Below are 16,224 nucleotides of genomic sequence, written 5' to 3' on the forward strand. Positions count from 1 at the left end.
GCACAGTCACCCCAGTTGTGTCACGTAAGCTAAGAGATATCTTTGCAGTTCACAGCAATTTGAAATTGCGTCTATAGAAGGTGGTTACGTGCACAACAACAATCCATGTTACTGACAATTTCATGTCTTTGAACTGTTATAGCTTCAGTGAACAATGTAGCTTCAAAGCATGTGCCTTGGTAAGAAGGTTACAATAAAATCAAAAATATAAATCCACAATGAAATAGCAAGAGGATGCTTGGGGCAGTGTGGCCTACCACCTGTTCTCTGGATCGTTGCCTGACTTAGCTGCTTCTATTTAGCAGGGAGATTGTTGGAGGTGGCCTAGTTAATAACATAAAATGTATCGCTGAGGGTGGGTAGGGTGCCCCTCTGTCTGAAGGAAGCAATGGTTAGACTGCTCTTAAAGAAGCGTTCCCTGGACCCCTTAGCAATGAATAATTAGAGGCCAATCTCCCTTAGCTGGGCAAGGTGATTGAGAGGGTGGTGGCAGACCAGCCCCACGCAGTCTTGGAGGGAACTGATTATCTAGACCCATTTCAAACTGGCTTTAGAGCTGGCTATGGGGTTGAGACAGCCTTGGTCGGCCTGATAGATGACCTTTACCGGGGAATCAACAGAGGGAGTGTGACTCTGCTGGTTCTTCTGGATCTCTCGGCGACGTTCGATACCATCGACCATACTATCCTTCTGGATTGCCTGGGGGAGTTGGAGATAGGGGGCACTGCCTTGCAGTGGTTCCATTCCTATCTCTCAGGTAGATTCCAGATGGTGGAGCTTGGTGACAGTTGCTCCTCAAAACAGGAGCTGTTATATGGAGTCCCTCAGGGCTCCATTCTGTCACCAATGCTTTTTAACATCTACATGAAACTGCTGGGTGAGGTCATCAGGAGGTTTGGAGCTGGGTGTTATCAGTATGGCGATGACACCCAAATCTACTTCTCCTTTTCATCTTCAGGAAATGGCACTCATTCTCTAAATGCCTGCCTACAGGCAGTAATGGGCTGGATGAGGGAGAACAAATTGGGACTGAATCCAAGCAAGATGGAGGTGCTCATTGTGGGGGCTCAGAATCTGAGGGGTGAGTTAGATCTTCCTGTGCTGGATGGGGTTACACTCCCCCAGAAGGAGCAGGTGCGCAGCTTGGGAGTACTCCTGGACCCAAGCCTCACCCTGATATCGCAGGTGGAGGCCATGGCCAGGAGTGCTTTCTATCAGCCTTGGCTGATTCGACAGCTGCGCCCATTCCTCGAAGAGGATGACCTCAAAACAGTGGTGCATCAGCTGGTAACCTCCCGGCTTGACTACTGCAATGCGCTTTACGTGGGGCTGCCTTTGTACGTAGTCCGGAAACTTCAGTTAGTTCAGAATGCGGCAGCCTGATTGGTCTCTGGGGCAACCCGGAGAGACCATATTATGCCTGTCTTGAAACAATTACACTGGCTGCCGATATGTTTCCGGGCAAAATACAAAGTGCTGGTTATTACCTTTAAAGCCCTGAACGGCTTGGGTCCAAGATATCTTAGATAGCACCTTCTTTTACATGATCCCCACCGCACATTAAGGTCATCTGAAGAGGTCCATCTCCAGTTACCACCTGTTCGTTTGGTGGCGACTCGGAGTCGGACCTTCTCTGTGGCTGCTCTCAGGCTGGGGAATGCACTCCCAGCAGAAATTCGTAATCTTAATTCCTTACTGACCTTCAAGAGAGCTCTAAAAACCCATCTGTTTGGCCTAGCCTTTCAGGGTTTTTAATTAGTTTTAATTGTTTTAATGCTAACCTGGTTTTCAGGGTTTTAATTGTTAAAATAGTTTAATTGTTTTTAAAGATTTTTTTAAATTGGTGTTAATATTTATATCTCTGTTTTAATTGTTATTGGTTTTAATGGTTTCTGTTTTTAACTTTAAACCGCCTTGAGCCATTTTGGAAGGGCGGTATAAAAATCGAATAAATAAATAAGAATATAAGCACTTAATATTCAAAGTGTGGAAACAGAATTGGTTTAAGAGATGATCCTACCCATTAATCTAGTTAAACATTAACCACCCGGATTTAAAGCAAGTCTTTAAGCAGTGGCAAAAGGGTCAGGAGGGTATAAGTATGTCTGGGAAGGCATTCTAGGGACAACCACTGAGAGGACTCTGCCCTGCATGCACAACAAGCCTCAACTGGCAATGGCATGGGGAGTGGGCCACTCCACCCCCCACCCCCCATGATCTTGTGTGGTTAGCAGATTCAGCTGGGAGCAGAACTCATAGGCCAGTTGCCAAGAAGCCAGACAGAAGTCCACCATTACTATCTTCTGAACTCAACCCCCAAGGTAGAAATAGAACCAGACTGCCCAGCCCCAACCTTGCACACCCATGCAGAAGGCTACCATGGTTATTGGTATCAAAAGCTGCTGGTCCAGCAGAACCAACAGGGTTTTACTCCTGCTCTCTAGTTCCCCAGCATAGGTCATGTCAAGTAGAACTATGGTTTACTTTAGACTTTTATTATTTTGAGATGGCCATAGTGCTGAATTAATACAGATGAAGAGAGGTGCCTTGATAGATTTTTGAGATGAATAATGGTGAAGCATGTTTGATGTGAAATTCAGGAAAAATAACCTTTATGTATCCTGAAGGGTCTGATCCACATAGTGGGGTGCTGTGCAGACACTCCCCTGAGATAATAGAAATCTCATATTTAGGAATGGTAAACCACTCCTGTATTCTACCAAGAAAACCACCTGGCTGTATGGTCGCCAGGAGTCGACACCGAGTCAACGGCACACCACACTTCTTTTTTCCTTTATATAGACATGCGGGGAAGGGGGTGGATTCCTTCCTATTTAGAAATGTCAGAATAAGGGCAGGGAAGTACACCTTGCAATGCAGATTGCAGAGCAGACCAGAGCAATGAGTGAAACACTAGTTAGTCTCAAGGCCAGACATTTTGAAAGTCCCTCCTTTGGGCTCCCTCTTCTGTTCCCCCAGCCAATGGGGGCACAGTTGCCCATTAGAAACACTTGATTTGTATGATAACAAGCCAACCAGGAAGCAAAGAGATTGGAAGCCAGTGCCAGAAAACCAATCAGAAAGGGGGAAACAGGCCCCCAAAATGGTGCTTGAAACATTGAAACGTTTCAAATCAAAACAGGGTTTTGTTCTGAGCTCAAAACAGGTCCTTTATTTAACGGATGTGTTTTGAGCTCAGGACACTTGAAATGGCCTTACCTGTTTTGATATCAAATTGTTTAAAAGTTGAAATGTTTTGCACGTCTCTAATACAGACGTCGCTGTAAAATGGTTCCCTCGTATCCACCCCACCCCCACACACCCCAAACCCAAAGTATAGTGAAGCTGCACTCAAGCACCATTTGGAAAAGCTCCTGGTGTTCAGGTTGGCTTGCATTGTGTCTCCATGCAACTTTCTGGAAATATCTGTTCACATCTTGATGCTGTGTTCCTGTGCCATATCACCTCTGTTTACATTTTGCATATTGTACTGCTGCTGCCTTATTCGTACATTTCGTTGAAAGCAATAAGGCAATCAAATTTAGGGCAGTTCTAATCTAGTTTCTTGCTTACAGGCATTTCTCCTGTAAATTGGCTCTGAAGAAGTTTGGACCTCTTCAGATTTTTTTAAAAGATACTGTTTGGCAATTTTTGAGATCTGTCATCTTTGAGTACAGCAGAGCCATTTTATTTATAGCATTCTTCAGTTTATTTACACCTGACCTGTTGCCTGTTTTCTCCTAATAAGTTTTTGTTTATATGCCTGTCTTCATTTGCTAGAGAGTAACTGGAGTGTGATTAATTTTCCAATAGAATTGACAAATCTGTATTTAACTGTAAGACGAAGAATTTCTGGAAGTTCCATTTTTACCTTGGTGACAATTTCGGTTAATTGCCTAGTTCATGTGAAATTAATGTGCCTTCAGAGTAATAAGTAGAAGAACTTAATTGATCTTATATTATCCTGTGGTGTTAATGTTTCAGCACAGCAGGAGGCACAATGAAATTAGCATGCTGTAAAACCTCATTTAACTCAGTTCCTTCCACACAAAGGTTGGGAGATGAGGTAGATGTGCAGTGGGAAAGCTTTGTAAATGGTCTGTATTACCATATACACATTTATTTTTCACAGATGAATGCACTAGACACACTTGGACAGACAGCTTTGCACAGGGCTGCTTTGGCAGGTCACCTGCAGACTTGCCGTCTCCTCCTGAATTATGGGTCTGATCCCTCGATCATCTCCTTACAAGGGTTCACAGCCGCCCAGATGGGCAATGAAGCAGTGCAGCAGATACTGAATGGTGGGTGTTCTTTCAATCCATAGTGTCGTGTGTAATCATGACTCCCAGCAAAGTTGTGTTTGTATGAAATATACGGTTGCCCTGAACATTTGCTAGCTTTGATACAAGTTGCAAAATTAGCATGGTGGCCCCAGCTGAATAAATGACTAAGAAAAGGAAAAGAGCACTCACCTTGCTAAACATCTACATTGTTCTGATGCAGTTTGGCACCCTTCCTCCTGACACTGCTGTTTTGCAACACCTTTATTTTTCTCCTCCTCTTTTGCCCACACTGCCATTTAATCTTATTGGCTGTTGACCACCATAGACATAGAGATCCACAGCCAACCAGATTAAACAATAGTGTGGATAAATAGTGAGGCAGAGGGGAGCAAGAGCAAAAATGACACCAAGAACATTCACTATCATCCAGACTCGTTAGTCATGGGTAGGCACCATTGAAATTAGTGAGACAAGTTAGTCATGACTAACTTAGCCTGGATGTTACCCAGTGTTTTTCAGTGGGCACTAAAAACAAGACTTTTCTGTTTCCATGAAAACACACACAAAATGAGGCAAGTTGTGTTGGCTCAGCACTGTGAAATTTTTTATGTAATTCTCTCAACATGCTTGATATATCTCACTGTCCACCGCACCCCATCCAAAAGACATTTAGTTTATTGGATTTATTTAGTTTAAATTTAGAAATGAAATTTAGTTTGTTGGATTTATTTTGATTCCTGTACTTGCTTGTCGTAGGCAAATGTCAAATTGGGCTCTCTTCAGTAAATTAAGCCAACTGGGTGAATATTTTGAGAGCTGGTTTTGGTGCAGAAAAGCAGTGGGGACTCTTGAAACTCAAATCACCTGGTCTAACCAGACATATGGTTGGAATATTTCAAGAGCCAGATGGTAAGGGAATGCAAAATGAGAAATTCTTGTTTTCGGTGACCAGAGCAGAAGCCTTGCAACATGAATTGAAATTCATGCAATTGAAACCTCTTATTAAAAAAACTAAAGTCCATGAAATTAATATTTTATGGTAGAGGCAATTAAATATTTGAAGGCATTTTGTGTGTGTGTGTGCGCGCGCGTGCGCCTTAAATGTGATGTCAAGAATGAATAGTTCATGAAACTGGCTATAAAGACACCTTTTATTGCTGCATAGTTGGTATAGGCTTGTGTTTTCTTTGGTGCCAACGGCTGGCAGAAATTGATCTCTCTCTTTGGTTCTTTGCTTTCTATTTTAAACTTTCTTAATCTTAAAATTTTAACAGGTTTTATTGTTTTAAAAGCTATCTTGAATGTTTTGACGCTACTAGTGTTTGTTTGTTTTTAAATTAAGATTGAAACTCAATTGAATGTATAGTTCCTCTGCAAATAACTCGCTAGTGCATTTGTTGACATGCTTGAGCAATTGCCTTACCAATTTTAAGGTAGTAGCTATGAGATCACAACCATAAGCAGATAACTTCCTGATGACCTCATAGCTGTTTGTCAGTAAATGTTGAATATTGTCATTTAAATGATACTCCTCTGTCTTCTGTTTAGTAAGTATAATTGTTACTGTCCACCTCATGTATTTAAGGATGAGGCTGTTGTTCAGTGGTGGAGCACTTGTTTTCGCACATGAAAGATCCCATGTTCAATCCCTGGCATTTCCTAGTAGAGCTGGGGGAAAACCCCATCTGAAAACCCTGGAAATTTGCTGCCAGTCAGTAGACAGTACTGAGCTAGATGGACCAATGGTTTGACTCAGTTTAAGCTTCCTGCTTCCTATGTTTTGAGTCTCTTCTTGAATACATTTCAAAGCAAATCTCACAAAACACTTTTAGATTTTTAGTCCTGTTTTAATTAGTATGTTAGGTGAATGAAAGAGTTCCTGTACTTTCATTTTTGTGAGGCAGCTTGTGACAGAAGGGAGGCGGGCAGAGCAGACTACAGTCAAATGATGGTGGAGGTCTTAGGTTTCTTTCTGCACAAATTTATTGTTTTCATCTCCTTGATCTTTCACTCACAAGCAACGAGATAAGCTTAGAATTTGAGGCTGTAGCTTCCTACAGCCTCCTTTGCTTCCTGCTGTAGTGCCACTCTCCAGTTTGCTACTTAACATATTGTCCTATTGGGAAGAGACCAGTGAATGTTCTAGAAATATCTGCTGTTGCAGCATTGCTGAAACTAAGCAAGTGTGGGCTTGATTAGTCATAGGACCACTGTGGGGCCCCTATATGAGAAGGATATAAATGTAGTAGTAGTGTTTTGTTCTTGTGATCATGGGTCATAACAATATACAAAAGAATGGCATAAGATTGTTAAAATAGTTAAATAAGACAATCTATTGAACAAAAGTTCAATAGACATTAAACATTCCTCAAAAACATTGTCATAGGGTAGCTAACAAAGTTTGTTGTTGTCACTTGTAGAGGTGATGATAATGATTAGGAATGTATGTTTGCACATGTAAATCATATACGAGAAAGCTGCTACCTTGTTAGTATGCTATTTATATTTCTATTTAAATTATAAATAAATAGTATTTAAGATTATGATATGGGATTAGATCGTTGGATTCACGAAGTTCCAACTGAGCTAGATGGGCTTCTTCTGTGGGTTTGGAAGCCACTATTAGACTGTTTGGGTGAATTTGGCAAATAGAGACAGTATTTCCCTAAGTCAGTGTTTTGGAATCTAGATGTGAAGACTAGGATTAAACTTGTGCATATGTAAATAAGTGCAGGACAGTTCTACTTAGCTCTTCCCATCACTTATTTATATTTACATCTCTTGAGCTACAGTGTGAAAAGCTAGCAGGAATGCCTGTATCCAATTCAGTTTTAATAGCAGTTTCATAACTGATTTCATGCTGTAACTAGAAATAGTAATACTCCAGTCCAATGGAACAGCCAAGGCTAGTGAAGGGGATAGCTCATAAGCAGAACAGAAAGTTGTGATTTTAGTGGGCTTCTAATTATTTCCTAACAGTAATTTAGTGTATTTGTCTTAAAGTAATCAGATACAACAATGCTTAATGCTTTAAACCTTATAAAGTACTTCACTATCTCTGGCTTGAGGGGGCCATGGCTTTGTAGTGGAATGTGTACAGAAGATTCCAGGTTCAGTCCCTTGTATCATTGGCTAGGTCTGGATAGCAGACTGTTGCCTGCCAGTCAGCGTGGACGTTACTGGCATATAAATATATCCTTACAACAGTTCTTTAAGGTAGGACAGTAGCAGTGTTCTCTCTAATTTTTTTCATCTGCGGAATGAGTTTTGTTCTGGACAGCAGTATCAAGGCAGTGCATGCTCATCTGCATTCAGAATGGGGCCTTCTTGATTCAGCGTGAGTGGGATCTAAATTGAACTGAGCGGACATCAAAAAACTTGTGTGGGTGCACATGTGCGCATGCCTTAGAGGGAACACTGGACAGTAGTATTATCTCTATATAGTTGAACTGGGGGTGGGGCGGGGCGAGTGGGGCTTAGGCTGATAGTGATTTGCTTGAGACCACCTAAACAGGCTCGTAGCTAAGGTGAGATTTGACCTGGGAATTTTCTTGTTTCAGGAGCTCAGTCAGTCATTATGCTACATCAATGGTAGGGGTTTATACTGTCCTATCTTTATGATAAATGGATAACTATATTTCCCCCCAACTTCAACATTTACTAACTGCTTCTGTAAACCCAAGATGCTTATACGTTTCTTGTCTGTCATGCAGAGAGTACCCCTGTACACACATCCGATGTGGATTATAGACTGTTGGAAGCCTCTAAAGCAGGAGATTTGGAAACTGTGAAGGTAAGTTAGAACAAATAACAGCAGTAGTCTCTCTGTGTGTTTTTCCCACTTGGGGGGCATTTGCAATTGCAGCAAGGTGGCAGCTGGGTGGGGTGCATGTCCATTTGATTGCTTTAGAATTGGTGGGTCTAGAAGTGCTGTTGTAGCCCTGTAAGCAACTTACTGATTGGTACTTGAGTATTCTGCTTTGGAGACAATCTTTCTATAAGTGATGTAGCCTGTCCTTTAACAATGTTATAAACAATATGTTTATAACATTATTTAGGATACACTGTAGAATGGATGTAAATAGAGTATAGTTAACAGCGGATTATGTGGTCTATAGCATAGGGGAAGTTGGAACCAGTTATGTCAGGAACATTATTTAAGCCTTCTGTTCTTGGGGGCGGGTAATTACTTTAATATTAGAACTTGATTGATTAAGTGCCGTCAAGTCGCTGTTGACTCTTAGTGACCACATAGATAGATTCTCTCCAGGATGATCTCCAATTAAGTCAATTTAAAACATTTGACAATGGTTCTCATTTAATGTAAAAACGTATGAAATTGTATTAAAGATTGTTCTGTATAGTAAAGACTTCAAGCACACAGGGATGATAGCTGTGGTCTCATGATGATGCACAAAGTTAATTCTAATGGGATCCCACTCACCCCTGAGATGTGGGTGTTACTTTCAACTCAAAGTCTCTTAAAGAAGTGTAAATAAAACAGTACTAAATGGTGAACATCTCCTTAACTATTGCATCAAGTAATATTGTGGTTTTAAGCTACTCTATCCTGTTGGATACTTTATCATGTTGGAGTCTAGACACAACTATTTTTTGTGCTGTGTTTCATTTTATCCCCATTCGCTGTGATTAGGGTCTAAATGACCCTGTGCCCTTTTAGTGAAAGCTTTGGCTTAAACTACACAAAAAATAGAGGAATGGCTGTTGAAACATTATAGAACAATTTGCCCTTTTACTGTAGAAGAATGCAGCAAATATGAATTGGTGCAAGTTAGGGGGGAAAGTTTTATATGTTTCTGTATTCTTCTATAATCTCATGTTCAAGTGTTTGGAGGGTTAAATTGACTGTCTTCCTGCCACTCGGAGCAGTGTGACAGGCAGAACCTGGCGTTAAGGGGCATAAGTGTTTCGACACAAGTTCCCTGTTACTCCTCTTTTCTACAAGACCAAGCGATTACTCCCACCTAATTGGAAGTATGAATCATCTACAGCAGGGGCGTAGCCACCTTTGTGCCAGTGGGTTCAAAGAACCTGGGCCGCCAATGAAAAGGGCCGCTGAAGCCCCGTGGCTCAGGCTCCCACGCCCAGGCTGCCAAGAGCCTGGGCGAACTCTCTGTTGGTTATTTCAGGCAGCGCCGGCTGCCCAATAGGACGTTTTTCCCTTTCTCTCCCTCTCTGGAGGGAGAGAAATGGGGAAACGTCTTATCAGGCAGCCAGTGCTGCCTGAAATGAGCTGAGAGCTCGCTCGCCCTCTCGGCAGCCCAGGCCACACCCCATTTGTGCGTGATGTCACACGCACAGTGGCATTGCCCAGGTTGCCGAGAGTCCAAGCGAGCTCTCAGCTCGTCATTTCAGGCAGCACCGGCTGCCTGATAGGATGTTTTCCTTTTTCCCTCAGGGAGAGAAAGGGGAAAACGTCCTATTGGGCAGCTGGCGCTGACTGAAATAATACATGGAGAGTTTTCTCGGGCTCGCGGTAGTCCGGGTGGGAGTGGAGAATTTGCTCGGGGCTCCTGGAGCCTGAGCTACGCCCCTGTGCACGTGACGTCATGCGTATGGTGTTTGTGGAGGGGGCCGCCGAGTGGGGCTGGACCCAGGCCGCCGTTTGACTGGCTCTGTGGCTGATCCACAGCTTCTGCTCTGGTTGAATAAACTCTCCTGTTCACTAAGGGAATCAAATCATTCACATCTTGTGTCCCTGCAGTATCTGCTCTAGTGTAATTATTGTCCACAGTCATCCCCATATAGCTCTGTTCATGTTTAAATGTCATTGATATGGCTGCTGGTTGCAAATAGTTCTCTTGCACAAAACTCTGGAGATATGATTAGAAAGTGTATGCTAGATTAAGGGGTTTTTTTGTTTGTTTGTTTTGTTTGTTTTAATGGGAGGTCAAAAATAGATGTTGGTGTATGAATGAAATTCAGCACATAGGAATTTTCTGTTTTGGTGCTGTATTATGACTTACATTGAACCCTCCCCCCCACCCCGGGGTGTGTGGGGAGAATCAGGTTTTACTTTTAAAAAGTAAAGGTTTTTTAAAGGTTTTTAAAAGATTTTACTTTTACTATTAAAACCTTGTTTTTCTGTGAGATCTCTGTGCATCACAGTGATTGATTAGTGCACACGCAGAGACCACACATCAGAACCACACGTGCTGAGGTGACACATATTAAATAACATTTATTAATTGTAGCTCAACAGGTCTGATTTATCTGAATTCTTTGGGAGATGTTTGAGCTGAAGTTCTTGTGTGTGCTGACACAGGCTGTAGATATTATCGTGATAAAATGACTTTGGCTGTTTGTACAGAACAGTTAAGGGAAGATGGTGCATGCACAAGATCGTTCAGCAAATTGTCAGGACTAGGATTGAAACATAGGCTTCCTGATCCCATTTCATTGTCTGAATCTTCTCAACTGCATAAAGTTTTAAAAGAGCCACTAACTCAAGTTTTGAGTATCCTTCATGGAAGTGCCTGTCTGTGTTTCACATGGCACACACTTTTTTTTTTTAGCCTTTTTCTCTAACTTCAAACCTCCTTTTTTAACTGGCTTTTTTTCACTGCAAGAAGGTCATCTTGTGATTTTAAATGAAAAAATCAAGAATTTGCCTTCATAAGGCAGAGCATGGAAGAAAGCCAAAAATGGGAGCATCGATGGCCATGGAACATCCTCGTCTCATTTTACACTTTGTGTAGGAAGTGACTGCTTGAAGACAAGAGAGGTCCTCTGCCTTCTCATTATGTACCTTTTTACTTTTCTTCTCAGCAACTTTGTAGCCCCCAGAATGTGAACTGCAGAGATTTGGAAGGGCGTCATTCAACCCCACTGCATTTCGCTGCAGGTTATAACAGAGTATCAGTAGTGGAATACTTACTTCACCATGGAGCAGATGTGCATGCAAAGGATAAAGGGTAGGTATTTGTGAATTGAATGGCTTCCTTTTTCTAATTCTTCAGACCTTTTGCTTCTGTGCTCTCCATTCATGCTCTTCAGTTGTATGGCTGTACTCCAGAGGTCCTTCTTACATGCTGCAGTTCTTGCAGCCAACAGAGGCAAACTCTAGATTCAATTTAAACTTGCTATCCAATTTAATTACTACTGCCAGATGGTTACTAAGATTGCTGCTTCTGGATCCCATGGGGTAGGGGTGGGGGGCAGCATGGCGTGAGAGAGAATAGATGTTGTCAGCATACAGATGACACTTGACTCCAAAGCTCTAGAAGATTTTCTCCCAGTGACTTCACATACATGATGAAGTAAAGGATGGTGAAGTAGGTTCCTTCAGCACAGCTTCCTAACTGTTGAGGAGCAATCCTCTAGGAGCCAGTTTAAGATGCTGCTGCTACCTATTTTGCCATACTTAGTAAGCTGTTCAACAGCAAAGGCAATTTCAACAAAAGAGACTAATACAAAATCAAATCAAATCTTTGTTACGGTCATTCGACCAGCAAACTAATGCAAGGTTGTAGGATTATGTCTCTTGCTGTGTTGACTTCCAGTCAAGAGTGTCCTCCAGGGATACTAAGGTAGTCTCAGTCCTATGACCAAGCCCTTCTGTTATGAATAACAAATGCTAGGAATGGCTGGAGCTGTACTGCAATTGTGGCACCTTCTCCAAAAACAAGAGATGAGGAACAAGTCAGTAGTTGGAGTGATTAAGTGATACTGCTGCTGGGGGACTGATTGCTACCTTCTTTGAAAAGGCTGGGATTGCTCACTTTTGCGATTAAGCAGAATTGATGTTTTCTTCCCAAAGTGGAGAAACTACTCCTGAACTACTCCTGGCTGGCTTTACCAACCAGGATGGCCATGGCTGCAGCAACTGCATGGTTGTGTCTGTGTCACAAGGCACAACATTGGGTCTCCTCTTCCTCAGACACTGACAAGTTACTCTGTGTCATAGAGCGGCCTGTCTATGTCTGAGGAAGAGGAGGCCAAATGTGACCCCAGCAAAGGCAAGAAGAGGCAGTTCATGTCCCCTCTGACTTGTACCATCTCTCTAATAATAAAGAAACTACAATGTTTCCTTTATTTATATCATTTTTGCTCCACCTTTCTTCATGGAATGCAAAGCATAGAGTTCCAGACAATTTATATGAGGCTCCCAGGTGGGCACCCATCCAGACACTGATTGACTTAGGTTCTCTCTCTCTCTCTCTCTCTCTCTCTCTCAAACTCACTGACATACCTCTCTGTTTGACTAGTGGTTTAGTACCCCTGCATAATGCCTGTTCATATGGACACTATGAAGTAGCAGAATTATTGGTGAGACACGGGGCTTCTGTCAATGTTGCGGATCTCTGGAAATTTACACCACTACATGAAGCAGCAGCAAAGGGAAAATATGAAATCTGCAAACTTCTTCTAAAAGTATGTAATTTAACTTATTTCTTTAGAGATTTGGATTTTCTTCCATCAAATTGTCTTTGTCTAGCTGGATCTGTAGGAGCATAGGAAGCCACCATCTGCTAATCTGACCATTGGTTTGTCTAGCTCAATATGATCGGTTCTGTCTGGCAGAAGTTCTCGAGGGCTTCAGGCAGGCATTTTTCTCAGCCCCACAAGGAGATGCTGGGGATTGAACTTGGGACCTTCTGTATTCCAAACAGCTGCTCTGCCAGTGAGCTATGGCCTCATCCCCAACCTTTCCCACCTATGGGAAATATGCCAGTATTAGCTAACACTGGCTGACATCCAGACTAAATTACTCCTGAAGAGTCCTGTTGAAAATAAGTCGTCCTTTAAATGACTTCCTGAGTAGTACTATTGAGTAACTTTGTCTAGAAGTCAGCCACTCTCATTAATATAAATAATAAAGGGATTAGTATTTGTAAGCGGCTCAAATTCTAGCATGTACGCTTCCTCTTCAGACTGATAGTATCTCTCTGAAGTGACAGTTCCTTTGCAAATTACTTAATAGCATTCATGTACAATGTGCAATGGAAACTTGAAACAGTCTGAACTCTGCACTGTGTTGGTTTCTGATACATTGAATGTTAGTGGAAACCGTTGGAGTAAATTGTCAAAGATATCTGTTTGGGATGTGAAGAGCAAGGGAGGTGAATGTCCAGAGTTAGCATTTGTACCTATGCAATGACAGCCGTGGCTGCTGCTACAACTTAGGGATGTTTCTCCCCCCCACCTCCTGCCCCTTTTAAACTATCATAGTGTTTCAACTATCATAGTGTCACACACTGTCGTAGTATGACAAAGGTCATATAATTGCTGCTTCACATTGCCACCATTGTGAAGGTAAGTTTCTGGCTTTGCATACATTTGACTCTGGGGTTAAACTGTGCAGGGAAGTCAGCAGTGAGACAAAACTTGCTCCTCTTTGGGAAAATGTACTGTCACTACTCTGACCATAGTGTTCAAATGAGCATGTGTGGGTTCTGAACACGCCGATGTAAAAGCTGTAAAATACCAAATTCCAATGTTAGCAATTTCAATTAGAATGAAAACCAGCAGTCATTTATGAAGAATGAAGAAAACTGCCACAGGCCTGCTCAAACCCTTGAGAATGGATACAGAAGGGAGGCCCTATATTTGTTGTCAAATATTACATTGTAAAAATGAATATAAAAAGATGGGAACAATGTTTCATCTAGTCGAGTGTCCTGTTCTCAACACTGATCAGCCAGATGCTCCTTGGAAGCTTACAGATGAGGAGTGGAGGTAATAGCCCTTCCTTGTTCTGTTCCTCTATTTGGAGAGGTGTGCGTGTATGCATGTGCGCATGTACCCACTCATGCACTGACTCCCTCCACCATACATATGAATATTCCCAGATTGCTGACCATGTGAATTGGTCTTGCATCTTTCTGCTACCACTCCGCCTGTGGAAGAGGTTGAAAGCCGACTGTGAACCTCATCTGTTCTGGGGCTGTTTTAAAAGGAAAGTTTGGCTTTAATGGGAGCATTAGTATCCCCCAATAATCAGTGATACCTATAGCTGTCCATATCCAGTTCTGAACTGCTGTGAAAATAGCACAGAACAAGAGAAGCTTTTTGCTTCTCACTTGTAATCTGACTTGTGGCTGACACTGAGTAATCTTTTTCTTGGGCTTCTCACCAGTTGCCATGGTATCAAAATTTCTGTTCTGGAGAACATCTGTAGCCACAAGCCAATTTGCTTCTTAAAAAGGAAATGCCTTGAGAAAAGAACATGGAAATAGCAGAATCTGCTTTTATTACTAGGTCCAGTTGAGGGGAATTGATGATAACATTAAGGAAGGAACAATCAAAATTGAAGGGTTCCTCCCCTCCATTTTTTTCTTTTTTAATGTAATTATTTGTGTGACAATAGATTTAATTAAGATAGCTTGATCAGGAAGGGGAGATACCAGTGTGCAGCTGATTCAAATGTGCATCTGGGCACACATCACCCAATCCTAATCTGATCCCCACCTCATTTAATGCTGCTTCTAGTGTGGAGGGGAGTGTGAGTGGGTGCATGTAGCAAGGTGTGACTAGAGCTGCAGCAAGGCCAATTCATGTTAATGAGCTGCTTAATCATAAGGTGGAAAATGAAATGGATTAAGCAGGAGAAAGCAGATCTAGATACTTTGCAGGCATTTCAGGCAAGAGGAATCTTGCTATTTGAGTATTGTATGTAAGGGATATTACCTTGATTTCTGCTGTGATAAAATGCTTAGAAGTAAAGGCCTTACAGCAAAGGACAGTTTGGTTATGTAGGGATGTGTGTTTGTAACAGGAAATACTGAGGAGAGAAAGTTGGTGGTTTAGTAGTAGCATTTGAACCTAAAGCTGGACTTTAAGACATAATGGTAGAATAGATTGTGCTAATCTTGGATTTAAATCGCTCTCATCTTAACTGTATGGGATATTTTAAACTAAGCCCAGTCCTTAGTTGTATTATTAAATACAATTAATTGTATTTAATATTAAATAATAGCATCTATTATTAAATACAACTGAGTCTGTGTATGTAATATCTGTTCATTTCTTTGTGTGTTCTTCCTGTTCTATTCATATTATGAATCTGTTATATTAGGTGTTCAGTACAGTTTTAGATTTTGGTTGGGCAGAAGGAATAACCTTTCTTTTTTGCCAGTCTAACTGCTAGCCATCTGTCAGCTTTCTCTTCTTTCTTGGAAAGCCTTTTAGAGAATATTAATAAACATTGGCTATATTTTTGTTTTTCATTTTGCAAATTACAGATGTCTATATAATACTTCAGACCAAATAAACTCATGTTTGTTTGCCAATTCTGAAAATTGCTGTGTCTGATTATTTTTTAATTTATTGTTTAGGAAAGCTGGTATGCTTTAACAATTGCCCCATTCTGAATGCGCTGGATGCTTCCTAGACTGTTGCCATGTAGCTTTTGCAGCATTAAGATTAAATAAGACATCTGTCTATTTGTCAATTTCCCTATAACCAGTTTGGCTTAACTCATTTTTGTGCAGTACCTGCATTTATCAAGTCTTAAATCCATTTTCATGCTTTAAAAAGAAGAGTTTAAAACTAACCTCAGGGACACATATACATCTTCCATTGCTATGTTCACTATTCCGGATAGCAAGACTAATGTAGCACCCCAGGATATATGAAGGTTACTCTATGACAGGGCTGCACAACTTTGACCATCTAGCTGTTGGACAACAACTCCCCTCATCCCTGACTGTTGGCCAGTAGTCAGGGATTGGCCAGTAGGGATGAGAGGAGTTGTCCAACAGCTGGCGAGCCAAAGTTGTGCAGCCCTCCTCTATGAAGTGTTGGCTCTGATAATAATAATTATTATTTATTATTAGTATTATTATTATTTATTTACACAGTCAGACAGGTGTTATTGACTGGTTTGTTTTATTCAGACATCGAGTCCTTCCCAAAGACTTGGGATGGCTGAAGTTTATTATCAATGTTGTTGCTGCTGTTATAGATATCGTCGCAG

General features: G+C 41.6%; 1 protein-coding gene across 2 annotated transcripts in view; it reads left to right on the forward strand.

Moving 5' to 3' along the window:
* Positions 1 to 16,224, forward strand: part of TNKS (tankyrase) — a 150,075-nt gene that overhangs the window by 99,505 nt on the left and 34,346 nt on the right. For both annotated transcript variants that reach the window (XM_053303344.1, XM_053303345.1), the window contains exons 12-15: positions 4,133 to 4,304; positions 8,000 to 8,079; positions 11,076 to 11,221; positions 12,515 to 12,680. In XM_053303344.1, coding sequence (XP_053159319.1) covers positions 4,133 to 4,304; positions 8,000 to 8,079; positions 11,076 to 11,221; positions 12,515 to 12,680 — 564 coding nt within the window. The remainder of the gene's footprint in view (positions 1 to 4,132; positions 4,305 to 7,999; positions 8,080 to 11,075; positions 11,222 to 12,514; positions 12,681 to 16,224) is intronic.

This window comes from Hemicordylus capensis, chromosome 2, assembly GCF_027244095.1.
Source record: "Hemicordylus capensis ecotype Gifberg chromosome 2, rHemCap1.1.pri, whole genome shotgun sequence".
NCBI lineage: Eukaryota > Metazoa > Chordata > Lepidosauria > Squamata > Cordylidae > Hemicordylus > Hemicordylus capensis.